Source organism: Neoarius graeffei, chromosome 5, assembly GCF_027579695.1.
Source record: "Neoarius graeffei isolate fNeoGra1 chromosome 5, fNeoGra1.pri, whole genome shotgun sequence".
NCBI lineage: Eukaryota > Metazoa > Chordata > Actinopteri > Siluriformes > Ariidae > Neoarius > Neoarius graeffei.
Window position 1 is genome coordinate 56,760,971 of NC_083573.1, and position 17,110 is coordinate 56,778,080.

The following is a 17,110-nucleotide window of genomic DNA, read 5'->3' on the forward strand; positions in this document are numbered from 1 at the left end:
GCAGTACTACCAAGTGATGTTTTATTTTCAACGACCCCAAACTCATCTCAGTGCTGTAAATGTAGTAATAAGAGATGAAGGAGATAGTGTGAGACTTCCTATTCTAAATAAAGTGTGTCTGTGTGTGTGTGTGTGTGGGGGGGGGGGTAATACCTCTTCAGCCAACTGAACTTTCAATTATTTATTATAAAGCATATTATGTCATTCTATGAATTATTTAGCAGCTACTGTGAAACTAATAGGAAAGGGATGTAGTTAGAAGAGTAAAGAATGTTTGTCAGGACCTGATTATGAGTCCTGGGTTTTCATTCATTCTCATCTCATTATCTCTAGCCACTTTATCCTGTTCTACAGGGTCGCAGGCAAGCTGGAGCCTATCCCAGCTGACTACGGGCGAAAGGCGGGGTACACCCTGGACAAGTCGCCAGGTCATCACAGGGCTGACACATAGACACAGACAACCATTCACACTCACATTCAAAACTACAGCCAATTTAGAGTCACCAGTTGACCTAACCTGCATGTCTTTGGACTGTGGGGGAAACCGGAGCACCCGGAGGAAACCCACGCGGACACGGGGAAAACATGCAAACTCCACACAGAAAGGCCCTCGCCGGCCACGGGGCTCGAACCTGGACCTTCTTGTTGTGAAGCGACAGCGCTAACCACTACACCACCGTGCCGCCATTCCTGGGTTTTTAAAGACTTAATCCACTCTAGAAGGAGTTATATGGAAAAGTTCACTAGAGGTGACTAACCAGCTACACAAATAGTCTGATAAGACTGGATGGAAAATTCTCTGAGGAATTCCGGGGGGGGACGACACTGTCTGTAAGTAGATGTGTGCAGTAATTACAGCTGTTTGGCCATATTTTGTCACGAATGAATAGTTTTTAGACACTGTCACAATTTTTTACACCTTTGATAGTACTTTATATGAACATTATAAAATAATCTTTGAAACTCATCAATATATTGCAAACTAACAAAGAAAATGTCTTTAGCAAACAGCGTATATGAATGACTCGAGCAAGAGGTGTTTTAGAATGCAATAAATGGATGAAGCCACAGATCACACTGAAAAAGATTAAGCAACCACCTTACCATGCTCCTGAAATGACCCACATCAAAATCTCTCTCTCTCCCTCTCTCTCTCTCTCTCTCTCTCTCTCTCTCTCTCTCTTCTTAAGATGAGCTATGAAGTCCTTCACATTGTAAATATTATATCCCCCTGACTCCCTTTAGGCCCTATAGAGAGAAAGCAGCTTAGACGGGGCATCACGTCTTAAATGCAGGTCATAAAGAAAGACGGGCTGAAGGGAAAGGAGCCATATGAAATAAAGAAAAATGAAAATGAATACAGTGCCAGTTCCAATTGTTAGGCCCCAGTCAGACCTGGGAGAAGTTGGGTCGCTTAGATTTATGGGACCCCTGTTAATCTGGGAATGGAGATAGGAGCAGGAGAGAGAGAGATGAGTGCTTGACATTTATTGGAGCTTTGGGAGATGGTCGAGCTGTCAGTGACTGGGTGGTGCCACAGTCTGGTTTGAAGGTTATGTGCAGTCCCAGTCATTAAGAAGACAGACCCACTGTCAGGAAGCATATCCTCCTTGGGCTTCCCCTCCTCTGTGAGCAGAAAAAGGAGTGATCTATCAGGCTTCTGTGGAGGAAAAGCCGTTTATTAAGAAATAAAGGAGAGAAGTTCTCAGAGTTGCCTTTGGCTATTCAGTGTTCCAATGTAACCAACAAAATCACATGACATGCAGCAAAGATGCTTAATCTGATGTAAGATAATGACAATTTAGCCTTTAATGGTTATAGAAATGTACATTAATCATTTGCCATCTTGTTTTATAATAGATATAATTACTAAGATATAATTACTAGATTAAATATTACCAGAGATTATTACGACTGCCTAATTCAAGCATGACTGTAGAACATGGCAACAACATCCTTAACTGAACCTCACCCTTAACTGTCATAAAAGGTATTTTACAGGTACACTTTGGTTTTTCAGATTCACAAACAATGTAAATGTATACTCCTGGGCAAAAAAAATGGGCTAAACATCAATTGAAAAATATTGGGTTTGCAGCCCCCCCAAATAAAAAATAAAAAATAAAAAAAATTTGCCCAGGAGTATATTGTATGTCAAATGGTGCAAGAGACATCCTTAAAGTCATGTAAATGACTTTAATTAATAAAAGTACAGACAATGTATGCTTGACATAACCACTCTAGAGACTGGTATTAGTAGTGTGAAAAGTACAATTTAGTACCTTTTTCTGACTGTAGTTCCTTTTAGCAAGAGGGGTCTGAGTGTATTTTTACATTACATCAGGGACATTAATACATTAATTATTCAATATCAATAAGCCAATATCCCAACAGATGTGACCTTTTGCTGATAGACTGTCATAGTTTGTATGTGAGCACCCTTTTCATAATGTTCCTCATAACTAGCTCCCACATGCATGCTGTAAAAAAAGAAAAAAAAAGACCAATGTTGTACATACAGTACCAGTAAAAAGTTTGAACACACCTTCTAATTAAATGTTTTAAAGACATTTCATATCTTAAAGTAATGATGGATTTCGTTTCTCTTTACTTAGTTCAGCGGTTCTTGACATAATATGGATTACTACAGTTGTGGAATAGGGCTATCTACTGTATTTTTATTATTTATTATTTACTGTTTCATCTCAAATACATGAAGAAGGCAAGAAATTTCACTAATTAACTTTTGATGAAGCACAGTTGTTAATTGAAAAGCATTCCAGGTGACGACCTTATGAAGCTGGACTACCCTGATGATGCTTTATACACTACTGACACTGATAATGCCAATAGTGTGTAAAGCGTCATTAAGGTAAACAGTGGCTACTTTCTGTACAGTCTAATTTTCGAAATATTTAGATGAATTTCAGAATTTCTTAATATTTGCTACATCCTCATTTTTGCTGCAATGATAGTATGCTCTTGAGTTAATACAGGCTCAACAAATTTGTATAAAAAAACTGATGATCCAGGCTAGATTAAATCCATCAGCATGTCTGAACACGTGCTTCAAGACTCACGGAAAACCTGACTTTTTGTACAAAGCAGAGAACATTGTCAATATCACAAATTTGCTTAAATTTAAATAGTTTTTTTTTTATTATTATATTTTAGAATTTCAAAATTCTTAAATTTCAAAATTCTTAGATTTTTTTTTTTTAAATGTAGTCTCAGATTTTTGGACCTCACAGTATCTATTTAAGTATCAAAATAATTTATTTGTCACAAACAATGAAAAAGGAGGTAGGATTGAGTCTTTGTAAGAATAAAACTATTCTCAATAAAGGCCAAACTCAGTATGCTTTTCAACAAACCTTTTGAATACCTTTATCTCTGTATAATTTTTTGTGTTGAATGGATGCAGCTGATCCATATTTTTTTTCCTATACGTGTGAGCCTTTATGAGCAGTAACTAAATAAAACTAGAACATGGCACCAGGAAAGCTGAATATTGTAGTAATAAAGTATCAATTATCATTTGTAAATGAAATAGCACAGGAAAAATAAAAAGGACAGTGTGCCAGCTGTAGATTGCTAATCTTTTTACTTATTTGAAAGGAGCAGCATTTTAAATTGGAACTAGAGACAGAGGTCCTTTCCAAACAGGAAACAAGGAAGACAGAGAGAGAGAGAGAGAGAGAGAGAGAGAGAGAGAGAGAGAGAGAGAGAGAGAAAGGATGAGGAGAGCATGATGGAAACACAACACAGAATAGCTCTCAGTGCATCCACTTGGAGAGTGATTTCAACCCTGTGGGGTTGAACTGGAATGAAGGTTCATGGGATGAACTGGGATGAAGGTTCATGGTCCAGCAGGACAATGACCCTAAACATACTGTTAAAGCTACACTGGAGTGGTTTAAAGGGAAACATTTAAATGTCTTGGAATGATGTAGTCAAAGCCCAGACCTCAATCCAATTGAGAATCTGTGGCATAACTTGAAGATTGCTGTACACCAACGCAACCCATCTAACTTGAAGGAGTTGGAGCAGTTTTGCCTTGAGGAATGGGCAAAAATCCCAGTGGCTAGATGTGCTAAGCTAATAGAGACATACCCCAAGAGACTTACAGCTGTAATTGCAGCAAAAGGTGGCTCTATAAAGTATTGACTTTTTTTGGGGGTGGGGGTGGGGGGATTAATACTTATGCACACTCCAGATTTCTGTTTTTTCATCTTAATTATTGTTTGTGTCACACTAAAAAAACAATGCGCACCTTTAAAGTGGTAGGCATGTTGTATAAATCAAATGGTGCTAACCCTCCAAAAATCCATTTTAATTCCACCTTGTAATGCAACAAAACAGGACAAACACCAAGGGGGATGAATACTTTTGCAAGGCACTGTAGTTGTTAAAAACAAGTAGCAAGCTAGCATTATTCAAGCTGAAGTTAGAGATCGTTAGTGTTAATGTAACACTACTTGAGTAACCTCATTAGTTAAAATTCTCCCAGTAAAATCCCTCACCTGAGTTATTATCATTCCACCAATTTTCCAGGGAGGTGTAAACAGGAGTCTCAATCTTACTCGCACAGGACCAGTGTATTATACTGTGAGTAGTAAGGACTGATGAGCTACTCAGTGGCTGACATTAGCAGTGTTGTTTACATCATCTCTGAGAAATGCAGAGGATGTTCAGAGGCCTTTAATGACCACTCAACTGCGGATATGAAATATGTAAAATATTTTGATATTTTATGTCTAACAGTATAAATAAAATGAAAATGAAACGGCAAGTTGATGGCCTTATCAGACTACAGGCTGGCTGCTATTCAGATAAATCAAATAGCTCATGCATTAAAAAACCTGACACTGAGTTTGCGTAGAGCAGATCAGTTTACGCATACTGTGTTAAATGTTGTGAACAAATTCACAGGTTGTGTAAAACAACACATAACTGTGTATAAAAAGCCAAATTCTTCCAACATAATTGTATTTACTATTGACCCAAAATGTGAGCGCTACAAATTATTTGTGCATTTTTTACACATTTCTTCTAAGAGTGTAACGTTGACATTATATTTCTCTGTAATCTACATATTCTCATAAATCATTAAGTGACTTTTTAGTATCAGATAGTATCACAAACAAACATAAATTATCAAAGGTGCTTCTGCTTGGATCTTTACTATAAGTAAACTAACTTTTACTGGAATATTTGTGTAGATGAGCATTTACACTTTTACTTGAATAAGAAGTAGTTGTGCTTCTACCACCTCTGCAAAACAAACTGTGATTTCTTTAGAGCTTGATAGAATTTTCCTTCATCTACAGATAGATGGATAGGTTCACAGCGGTGCATTTTAAATAATATTCCAAAATAAAAGTGATTTTGTAACACTCTGGATATTTCTACATTCAAAAATTTATCAAACAGTTCAAAGCTGTGTATCCATGATAAAACTCAATGCCTGGGGTTAGTTATAATTTTCAAAAATCCACACCATGCAACTTGTATCCCAGTTACAGATCTGGGTGACGGTGTCCCTGTTATTAAACCACTCTATATGGCAGATAAAAGCTGTGTGTGAGAGAGAGAGAGAGAGAGAGAGAGAGAGAGAGAGAGAGAGAAGGGTGCAGAGAGGGAGAGAACAATGGAGCATCGATTTCGGGGCGCCCAGCCCCATTGCTCCTCTATTCCAATGCTTTGTTACTGTGGTGATTTGTCACCTTAAAGGTCATTAATCACAAAGTGCTGGGAGTTTGGGCAGTTAAGCCAGGCCAGTCAACCACCCATAGGAACTTTCAACACAAGGAAAGGTATTGAGGAGTCTACAAACGTGTTGAACCACTACAACAAGCTTAAATTCTTATAACTGTGGGCCCTAATCCAGACTAATTCAAAGTTAGTAGCCCATTGTGGTACAGGGCACACATAAAAAGTTCAATGGTTTATTGCAAGAAAGTCACTGAACCTAAATCATCTGTACATTCAGTATTTATACACTTTATCGGTACATATCACAAATTGATGAATAGGTTCCAGCAAATCTGTTAAAAAATAACATATTTGACATAACTGAATTTCCCTTTTGTTTATAAATTATTACTCTTGGTGTCCATAGTTGCATCTGTTGTGCCCTCCTTTACCTTTCTTTGTAAGAGTTGCTCAACAGGGGCAGCATAGTTTACTAGTCCCGTTGGTCTACTGTGAAAGATATAGCATTTCATCCCAGCTTTATTGGGTCCAATAGAAGAAGAAGAAGAAGAAGAAGAAGAAGAAGAAGAAGAAGAAGAAGAAAAGAAGCCAAAAATTCAAGAAGCCTTTATTTGTTAACATGTACACTCAAGCACAGACTTAAAGCATATATGCAGAACCATGGCCTCACTTTCGTTTATAAATGCCTTGAGACCTCAAGAATGGCACAGGAATAGTTTTAAGCGTTAACAATAAATCTAATGTAGTAATTTTCCAATTAAAGTGATTTATATAGATAGCGGTCTAAGGCCCTGTCCACACAGCAACGGATTCAGGTGAATCTGATAAAATTGTTTATCGTTTCCGCCTGGCGTCCACACGGCACCGGCGTTTTGGGTGCCCCAAAACGAAATCTTTTGAGAACAGGTTCCAGAGTGGAAAAATCTGGCAACGGCGCCGTTGCGAAGTCGTCTGGATGAGTAGAACGGATTTGTTTACGATGACGTCGCAACCACATGACTAGAACAAGCAGCACTCTCGCGCGCATCATTCATAACAACAACAGAAATTGAAATTGTTTACACATTAACCTGACTGACCTGCCAGACAGACAATTTACACCTGCTTTGATGAACAGAAAGTACAGCCTTCCACACAAAGCAACAGTTACCTGACTATAATGGAGGCAGAGGGGAAAAGGGTCAGAAGACCCTTCAACAGACTGTTTTGTATGAACCACTGCATTGCATTCACTTTTGTATACAGCTTTTCTTTTAAATAAACAAGTAACTGAACCATTTCTTGAATTTCTTTTTTTTATTGGATAAGACTGCTTTTCAAAATGTTCACACACAATATAAAAAGTTATATAAATTATATAAAAATGCTTTTCAAAATGTTCACACACAATAAGAAAATTAAGTTATATAAAACTATGCACACTAATAAAACTAATTTCTACACACAAAAGGCACGATTTCCTCGCGTAGTCACAGCCATCTTCTTGTTGTTGTGTGTTTGTTCCTGTGAGTGCTTCACGCCGGGTAGAAGAAGGGGTTTATGCGTGTAACAGACGTTGTGTTGTGTTGTTCAGCAGTCTTTTTATTCTGAAGAAATGAGACACAAATACACTGCTGAGGATGGGCTGCAAACATCCAGTGGCATTGGCGCTTACATTTCCAAAAAGAACTGAAAGAGGCCAGCGCCTCGTTCCCATAACTACGTGCGCTCTTAAAGGGCCAGCGCAGAATTTCCCCACCACTACACACAATGGCAAGTGGAAAAAAATAAACCCGTTACATGCGCATGCGTCCTACTTCTTCTATTGTTCTGGTGTCTCCGATGGGACCGTCTTACAGCGCACGTAGAGGTGTGGCATGTGTATTGCATCGTTTTCAGCAAGCGTTGCGTTGCCATATGAACCTGATATTTTACTGATCTGTTGCCCATGTGGATGCGATATTTAAAAAAAAAAATCTCGTTGCCGTTGTCATGTGGATGTAGCCTGAGTGAATAACCTTGACGTCCATAACGTCACAGCAGGAAGTCTATTGGTCTCATCGCATTTCTGCTATACTAAAACACAGAGCTGACTGCAACACCAATCCTCCATTTTCAGCTAATTTATCGCCATGCCACGTAGATGTGTTGCTGGCGGGTGCAGCAACACAACAAAAGGTGGATTTACGTTGCACTCATGGACCAAGAATGTTCAAACTGCAAAGATTTGGACGCATTTTGCAAGAAGTTCACGGGCACATTGGGCGCCTATGAAGTGGTCTCTCCTCTGCTCTGCACATTTTACTGAAGACTCGTACGAAACCTCTGATCTGTTGAGAAGCGTTGGCTATAAGCTCATATTAAAAGAGGGTGCAGTACCAACAATTAAAGGAAAAGAAAACAAGAAAAGGAAAGTGTGGCAGCGGGGGCATGGTCAAGCGTCGGTCTGTTAATGGAGGGCGGAGTCAGGGAAGGTAAGTGGCAGAATCACTGCACCTGACGGGAATTAACCTATGTTTGTGTGTCTTCCCTAGTGACTGTGCCCTATAAGAGGAGAGGGAGAGCAGAGGAAGGGAGCTCTCTCCCCAACCAGAATGCTTGTGTGTGTGCGCGTGTGACTGGGAGAGTAAAGTAGACACTGAAAAGTGCAAATAAAAAGAGTTTAAGAGAATTCAGTTCTGGCCTGCCGCGCTTCTGTGCTCCACCCAACTTAAATGATTGCCACAGTGGTGCCGAAACCTGGGACGGAGTACAGAAGAGAACAGCCTCATGGAGTCCTCCTCCTTCAAGGACCTGGTCCATGCCCTTGCCACAACCCAACGGAGCCAGCACCAGGCGCTGGTCACCCTCCGGAAGGAACAGGAACAACGGTTCGAAGCCCTGGTGCTGGCGCAGCAGGAAGATCGCCAGGCGTTCTGGCACCTGCTCGTGTCAGCGGGGTCCACCGTCACCACCGCCGCGGACCCTCCCCACCTCACCCTAAGGAAGATGGGCCCGCATGATGACCCCAAGGCCTTCTTCGCTCTTTTTGAGCAAGCAGCAGAGGCGTGGGGTTGGCCGGTTGAACAGCGCATGGTGTGCCTCCTCCCCCTGCTAACCGGCGAGGCGCAGCTGGCCACACTACAGCTCCCCTCCGACAGCCGGCTGGTCTACGCCGACCTCCGCAGGGCCATCCTCCAACGTGTGGGGGTGCACCCCGGAGCAGCAATGGCAGCGCTTCCACACACTGTGCCTGGAGGAGGTCAGCTGGCCATTCGCATTTGGCTAGCAACTCCGGGATGCCTGCCAGCGGTGGCTGAGGGCCGACAACCGCAACGCCAAGGGAAACATCGACCTGGTGGCGCTGGAATAATTCGTCACCTGACTTCCAGAAGGAACAGTGGAGTGGGTCCAGTGCCATTGCCCGGTGTTGCTGGATCAGGCCATCGAGCTGGCGGAAGACCATATGGCAGCTGTTCCGACAGCAGGACAGCACGTCTCCTCTTCTCCCCTCTCCTCTCTCTCTCTCTCTCTCTCTCCCCTTCTGTTCCTTGTCCTCGCCCCATTCCCCCACCGTGGAGGCGGCGGCCGGCTCCACCCCAGCCGGCCCGCCGCACCCACGGTGCCCTACCGTTTCCTACTTCCATGTCTGTGTCTTCCCCCCCTCAGGTGAATGAGCTCTGTAACACCGGTGCAGAGGGAAAGTCTGGGCTGGTATGCTGGCGCTGCGGGGAGCCAGGGGACCTCCAGCATCAGTGCTCGGCGATGGAGGTGGGCACAGTGGTCCGGATCCCCGACGCGCCAGGGACCGCCCTCGATCGGGCCGGAGTGTATTGCATACTGGTGAGTATCCAAGTGGATACGTATCAGGCTTTGGTGGATTCTGGCTGTAATCAGACCTCAATCCACCAAAGCCTGGTGCAAGACGAGGCATTGGGGAGAGCACAATTGGTGAAGGTGTTGTGTGTGCACGGGGATCTTCACAACTACCCTTTAGTGTCAGTCTACATTCTATTTCGAGGGGAGAAATCTAAAGTAAAGGCGGTGGCTAATCCTCACCTTACCCACTCGATAATTTTGGGGACTGATCAGCTGGAAGCTGTCAGTGCGCAAGTGCAGGTACAGCACCATAGAAAAAGAGTGCCTCGCCATCAAGTGGGCAGTCCTCGCCCTCCGCTACTACCTGCTGGGGCGCCCTTTCACCCTCTGGTCGGATCACGTGCCCCTGCAGGTAGTAGCGGAGGACCATAGTAGCGGACCACGATCCACCACATGAAGGATGCCAACGCGTGGATCACCCGTTGGTATCTGGCACTCCAGCCGTTTAAGTTTGAGGTGGTCCACAGGCTGGGGGCGCAGATGGTTGTGGCGGATTTCCTCTCCTGTCGGGGGGGTATGTGGCAGCGGGGGCGTGGTCAAGCATTGGTCAGTGAATGGAGGGCAGAGTCAGGGAAGGTAAGTGGCAGAATCACTGCACCTGACAGGAATTAACCTATGTTTGTGTGTCTTCCCCAGTGACCGCGCCCTATAAGAGGAGAGGGAGAGCAGAGGAAGGGAGTTCTCTCCCCAAACAGAATGCTTGTGTGTGTGTGTGTGTGTGTGTGTGTGTGTGTGTGTGTGTGTGTGTGTGTGTGTGTGTGTGTGAGACTGGGAGAGTAAAGTAGACACTGAAAAGTGCAAATAAAAAGAGATTAAGATAACTTCTGTTCTGTTCAGTTCTGGCCTGCCGTGCTTCTGTGCTCCACCCACCTTAAACGATTGCCACAGAAAGTATTTTATTTATTTATTTATTTATTTATTTTTAAAAGGAAAGTTCAGTTGCCCCAGTCCTCCCAGAGTGAGCCGAGGGTTGTTGCTAAAACCCGGGATGGAACGGGACGTGGCATATCGCTTGGGCAGTGACCTCCCCGCGGTTGTTGCTAAAACCGGTGATGTCCTGTTCCATCCTGGGTTTTAGTAATTGCCTGAGCCGAGCAGTAATGGCGGAGTACTCCGTATGGACAAAATAGAGAAAGAGTGGAGCAGCCGTCTTATTTCTAAACTGAATATTGCTGCCATCTCACCCTTATGTGGAAGAAGTGAATGAATGGAGAACTGAACGAATAACTGAAAGTCAGATTGTTTCAAAACAATCGGCCACAAGGTCAGCCTTCAAGAAGCAAGAACACAGACGGGTAAGCTCCGACTCTCATTTGGATACAAAACAACAAAAACAACACATTGTTTACCTGTATTTAGATTAATACATGGAACTTGTATTGTGTGTTTAAGTTACCAGTATAAGATTATTTAATTTGCTTCAGAATGTGATTGTCTCAGTTCATCTGATTATTTAATTAGCCTTTTACGTTTTATCAGTGAAGATGCATACATGTACATGTTTGTTGCATAAGTTATAACACCCATCCTGTTTTAATGAGAGTCAACCCACAATCATTGAAGTCAAATCAATCTTACTTGAGTGAGTTGGTAACGGTATTTCTTACTTTCACCATAAATTTTTATTTACATGACTTTGGTCTATAGCAGTCAAAGGCCTCGGCCTTAAAACCGGTTACCGCTGTGACATCACATACTCAGGGCTGGCTGGCTCAGCGGGGCAGCTCGAATGCCAACTTTGCAGTCAATTTTAGCTCTCAAAAATATATATATTTTTATTACCATTTATGCAGCATACAAGAGTCAAGGATGGAGATACTATCCACTCAGAAATGTATTTAAAAATAAAGGTTCTGTGTATCTGCTTTAAGCACACAGTGAAATTTAACCTCTGCATTTAACCCATCTGAAGCAGTGAACACACACACACACACACACACACACACACGCACACACACAGAGCATATGAAATGTCTCAAAGAATACAGATGGTTGGTCTGCTAACTGTAACAAGTCTTTAAGTGGCAGCAAATTGATAGATTTAACTATGTACTTTACTCTTTAACACACACAGAAAAAAGTCAGAAGTTTGTGTCTGACTGCAAAGTAACTTTTCATAAACCATTTTACATGCTTTATCTCTTTGTGTGTGCTTGACCCAAAGAAATACAGATAACAAAACATAGGACACTTACTATTTCTTAGCTGTTAGGACTCTCACTTAAATATTTTGGTCTAGACTGTATAGCTCTTTGTGTAAAGGCAAAAGGGAAGAAAAATCAAGCTTTCTCTGAATCAATGCTCTCTGCTGAGGCTCTGCTCCAGTTAAAGGCCACATGAAGAGAGGATACAACAGTATCACAAGGCCATATCTGTGCTCTTTTAGAAGGCCTGGTGTCATTCAGCCATAATAGAGATATCAGTACTTTGTGAATGTGGATGCTTGGCAGATGAATGCGGAGGGGGAATAACCTAAGGCCACAAAGAGCGTGTGGGTTATCGGAGAGTCTGATCCCTGGCTGCTCTGATTTGAATCGGTGAGGAAAGAGCCATGTGAGCCCAAATGCCCTGGGTGTCTGACAGGTCTCTGTGTCTGAAGAAAAGAGTATGAGATGACCAAAGATCTGCAAATGGGACCTGCTCCACAGATGAATGGTATAAAGTTGGAGCTTTTGTGTTATTTGGTGGCCTTCTGAAAGCACAACATCGGATCTCTCTGAGGGAGCTGATGGAGAGAAAGAGTCATAGATCACAGAGATGGATAGTCTCTCTCTCTCTCTCTCTCTCTCTCTCTTTATTTATAACCATTTTAAGATTCATACTAATATCTGCAGATTTGATTTCATTCATACTAAATCATATTATTCAGTAACTATTAGGAATTATTAATTAACTACCATGAAACTAAAAGGAAAGGTGTGTAATTACAATCGTGAGGTATATACCATAATTCTGGATCCATTAACAGGTCCTGGAACCAAGATATTTGTTTATCATGTAATATCTCTTGTCTTACACCTTAATACTTCGGACATACACCTAATCTGTTTGCTCTCATAAACAATGCCTTAACACAGCCAAATAAATACCAACTCCTCTTGAGAATAAGAGTCAGAAATATGAGTGTTCTCCATATATTTCCTCTTTTTTTTCATTTTGGCTCTTTGATAACCTAAAGGTAAAGCGTATTCCCATCAGTACAAAGGAGAAGTGGCTAAAACACCCGATCCATCTCTTGCAGAAGATTTATCACTTCATAAACCATTTCCTTTGTAAGATTGACTCCCCTCACCTTTGTGGCAACTGCTGTTCCTTTTACGGATATGGTTCAGGTTAACACAATGTGTATTGTCACTCTTCTTCCCTGTCAGCAAGGTTTATAGGGCCTGTAAAAAGGACACTCCATGACACAAATGGAATGTGCTATCCCTGTCACAAAAAGCCTGCCTGCATTTGATGGTTCACAGAATCGTATTACACACAAATACAAAAAAGTGGTGCTTAACTTCAGTCCTGGAGAGGAGCGGTTACAACACCTGGATTTAATGAGAATATTTCTGGGCTTTGGCATATTTTTATCCTGAACCTTGAGGAAGCTGTACATTAACACACTGTCAGGTTTTAATTTCATTTAGTTTATCTCACACTGATCTATGGTATAACTGATGTTGATATGTTCTGAAAACAGCTGGTCCAGCAGATAACATTTTGTATGTATGTATGAAACTCAACTACAGTCAACAATCTAAAAATATTACAGTTGTGGAGTTGTGGACATCGTTCTGGTTTACACTATCCCATCCTGCACGTTTTGCTGTGTTTATGATGTATGTCTCAGAGACAATAGTGAGATAGTTGTGTTTTTTTGTTTTGTTTCGTTTGCTGTATTGGTATAATTAAAATAAATTTGAATTGAACTGAATTGAATTAATCACCGTGAGGATATTGGTGCAGAGGCCTACAATGTAAGAGCAAAGGTTTCTGTGGTTCAGATGTGTCCTGTAAGTGGAGCCCCAGAAGCTGCATCCATCATCAGCATCTGTGATTCCACACTTATAATTAACAGGTTCGGATTCTGCTTTGTCTTCTAAAAGTCTAATTGTGCTCCAAATTAAAGAGCCTAATGAAATCAAGCCTAAAGCCCATTTATCACTGCTAAGTAGGACACTGAAGACTGCTAAGCCTTCCTGTAGTAACAGTATGACAGGGAAGAATTAAAATAATTTCTGTTGGAACTCTAAGTTTTGTTTGTTCCCGTAAAGGAGATGAAGGAGGGGATTATTTCGGCTCACAATTTACTGACTTGAGAAAAGCGTGTATTTGTGTCTGTCATTTTCACACAATGCAGTTATGAGATGTTAGAAAAACCAGTGTCATGCACAGCAAGCTTAGGAGTATGAATTACGAGGCAGGGTATGGAGACTATGGCTATATGGAGACCTATTTACTTCAGATGTGGGCTGTAGTGACAGAGGCTGGCTAGTGTTGCTTTTCAGTATAGCAGAAGGAGCATTTGCAGAACTGAGTAGTGTAGAGTGGTGGAGGATGACGAGGATGAGGTGATGTAGCCTAGCCAGATTTGATAGCTGTCACAGCAGCGGTAGCAGCTGACAGTTGGGACAGATGACTCCTGGTGGAGCATGCAGGAGAAAGTGGTTTAAGAATGCCTGTGGAGATGACAGAGGCATCTTTAATGGGTCCCGCCAATCTGATTAGACTTTATTGTCTGTGTGAAGCCCAGCCCATAATTCAGTTTGAAGAGAACAAAAGGGCCTCCATCATCCTGAAAAAGTTCAGACTCTGCAATCTGCTGGACGGATATCAGACAAACAGACAAAATATAGGCTACCTGTAGTCTCCCCTCTAGCCTTTCAAAGAATAGATTAGAGGCGAATCTATACTGACAAACTAAAATCAGTAGATTGAAAACATTTAATGTTGACACTTTTGCTTATAATTAGGAATTTTAATTTACACCCTCAATGTTCCATATTGCTTGATGAATGAAATGGCATGTCCCATGAGCCTGAGGTGCAAGAGTCACCTTAGCTTGTAATTAACACCTATCCATTTAAATTTTAAGGTAAATGGGTAAATGATATTGTATGAAATGAATCCTTGCTTTGGTGAAACAGGTTTATTTACACATATGTAATTTGGCAAGGTTGTACAAACTGTGCTATATAAATAATACAAGAAATAATGAAGAAAGGAAGAGAACTCTACAGGAACAGAGATTCTAAACATATCAGTGGAGACTAAATCACTTGCTAAGCATATTGTACAGTATAATCTATCTATATTCTTATCCCTTTATGTCAAATAGACAGTTGATCAGCAACATTCCATACTACTTAATAAATAATTGTCAGAACAAATTCCCCTGTTGTTTCAACATGTTCCATATACACTCCCAGTCAAAAGAGTACACTATATTTTGCTGTTTTTTGTTTAAATAACCTTATTTTTAATACACTGAAATTTGCAACTCTGAGTTTAGTGAATTAAGAAATGACTTGATTTTATTGGAACAATCTAGATCTAATCTAATTGGAAAATCCAAAATTGTTATGACTCTAATGAGGCACAACAAATATTTATTCTTTACAGTTACTACTATCAGTGTATATGAGTCTTATCTATGGGCTTAATGAGTTTACCCTCCAAGTGCACCTCTTTAACAAAGTACTCATTTAAAGTTCCATTAGGATCTAAGTGCGATCAGTTAATACATTCATCTATCTATCTATCTATCTATCTATCTATCTATCTATCTATCTATCTATCTATCTATCTATCTATCTATCTATCTATCTATCTAAATAATTTATTCTGTATCATTTTGTTAACATGAAAAACTCCAGGTGTCTATTGACTGGCACAGGTACACAAATGAAAACGTCACTTTTCACTGTAAAATTGGCAGTCTTGTGAATGTCATGTGAATAAATCCTGTGTACAGTCTGTATAGTCCATATATTATGCTGGAATATTGTTCATCTTTCAACTTTCTCATTTGATCCCTTTAGAGTTCAGGATATTCTTCACTGTTTTCAGATACTTCGGGTCTGGATAGCTGAAGCTGACAAAGAAAATGCAATGTGAGAAAAACTTCAAGCAATGCCAACCGAATCATGAGTCAGCTGATTTCATATAGTCCTCACCTGTCATGCCCTCCACTCGCTTTGGTTTTTAATGGAATGTCAGCAAAAGTAACTTGTTCTTCTCCGGTACTAGTAGTTGCCACTGTAAACAGCAGCTTGTGTTTGAACGCTGCCTCGAGCAGCCAGTACACCTTCCTTCCCTCATGGTTCTGAGGCACAAAGGCCACTGTTTTAAGCCCGTGGTATTTCTGTCCTGGATTAGGATGCTTCTCCTTCAGAGGAAAGAAGGAAACACACAACCACAAGGATGGTAAGTCATACTGTCAAAGTGGAAACACACTAATCAGTAGAGTGAGCCCTTTGCTCTGATTGCCTGGAGTTAGATTTTTTTTTTTTACAAGGAGCTGCTTGTAAAGAACATGCAGATGTTACTGTAACCTTAAGCAATGAAACAGGTTGAGCCAAATACCACAGACCAAAGCAAATGCAGGGAGGAACATTCTTTGAAGCTACTTTTAGTTAACTGAGCTAACCGAAACTATGTCATGTATGCATGTTGTTGTGTGAAATGCAAAAGTATAGAATTACAGGTGGAAAAAAAACATTAAACACTGACCGTCTGTATTCCATTATCAAATTCAAAGTTCATCTGTATGGTGTCACAGTCTGGATATCCTTCCACGTTCCTCCTCAGGTGTGTTATTGTCATCCGCCCATTATCTGGTTGGTTTCCATTGACTATTTCAGAGTTTATTTTTCCATTGGCACTTTTTTCAGCTGATTCAAAAAAACAAACTGGTTTACACCCTGGACTGTACAGCATAGAAAGATATTAAGATTGTATAGGAACATAATGTAGTAATATACCTTGGTCAGTCAGTGATGGAGGTCCCTTGCCATTTAAATATCTGGTGCAATACATCTTATCTTTGCTTTGTCCTGAACCCATGATTTAGTGTATACACTGAAAGTTAGAGTTCTGGTTTGTATCTGATGTGCTAACAGAAATACAAAAGGGACAGCAAACAAATACTTTAGTGTATGAGAAAAAAAACTGAAAATTATTTTGAGTTAAGTTAGCAATACAGCACTTACCATACTGCTGTTAAACTGGCTAACTGCTGTGTTAAAATCTCTTCTCAGGTTCTAGTGCTCCAGTTTACACAGAAGAGACGGACTGTCAAGTGTTTATGAGAGCTGATTGCAGTTGAACCTGTTTTAACTGAGTCTGCTGGTGGCTCAACCCAGAGATCTGGAAACATGACAAGATGTGGGTGTGAACTGCTTCCTTATTCTAGTATGCTTGTAGGTGAAAAATAACAGAATAAACTTGGTGATATTCTTAAGTGCTACATCAAACCTGTCTGACATCAATGTTTAATAAACGTTTTAAATACTGTACAGTCCCAGGTCACTGCTCATTTATGCTTTAGTAATGTTTATGAACTGTAGTG

General features: G+C 41.0%; 1 protein-coding gene across 2 annotated transcripts; it reads right to left on the reverse strand.

Moving 5' to 3' along the window:
* Window positions 1-14,674: 14,674 nt before the first annotated feature.
* dtx3la (deltex E3 ubiquitin ligase 3L a) lies at window positions 14,675-16,858 on the reverse strand. Of its 2 annotated transcripts, none has more exons than XM_060920614.1 (5): window positions 16,752-16,858; window positions 16,524-16,646; window positions 16,273-16,433; window positions 15,717-15,928; window positions 14,675-15,634 (listed from the first exon to the last, which is right to left on the reverse strand). In XM_060920614.1, the coding sequence occupies exons 2-5, from the start codon at window positions 16,603-16,605 to the stop codon at window positions 15,565-15,567; spliced, it is 525 nt and encodes a 174-aa protein (XP_060776597.1). In that variant the 5' UTR covers window positions 16,606-16,646; window positions 16,752-16,858; the 3' UTR covers window positions 14,675-15,564. The 2 variants fall into 2 exon arrangements, with proteins under 2 accessions (XP_060776597.1, XP_060776596.1); XM_060920613.1 differs by having other exon boundaries at window positions 16,524-16,654.
* Between the last annotated feature and the right edge of the window lie 252 nt (window positions 16,859-17,110).

Coding starts and splice junctions, on each gene's coding strand:
- dtx3la (XM_060920614.1), bottom strand. CDS start 16,605: ATGGGTTCAGGACAAAGCAAAGATAAGATGTATTGCACCAGATATTTA. Junction 16,434..16,523: donor TCCATCACTGACTGACCAAG/GTATATTACTAC, acceptor TTTTTGAATCAG/CTGAAAAAAGTGCCAATGGA. Junction 15,635..15,716: donor GCGAGTGGAGGGCATGACAG/GTGAGGACTATA, acceptor TTTCTTTGTCAG/CTTCAGCTATCCAGACCCGA.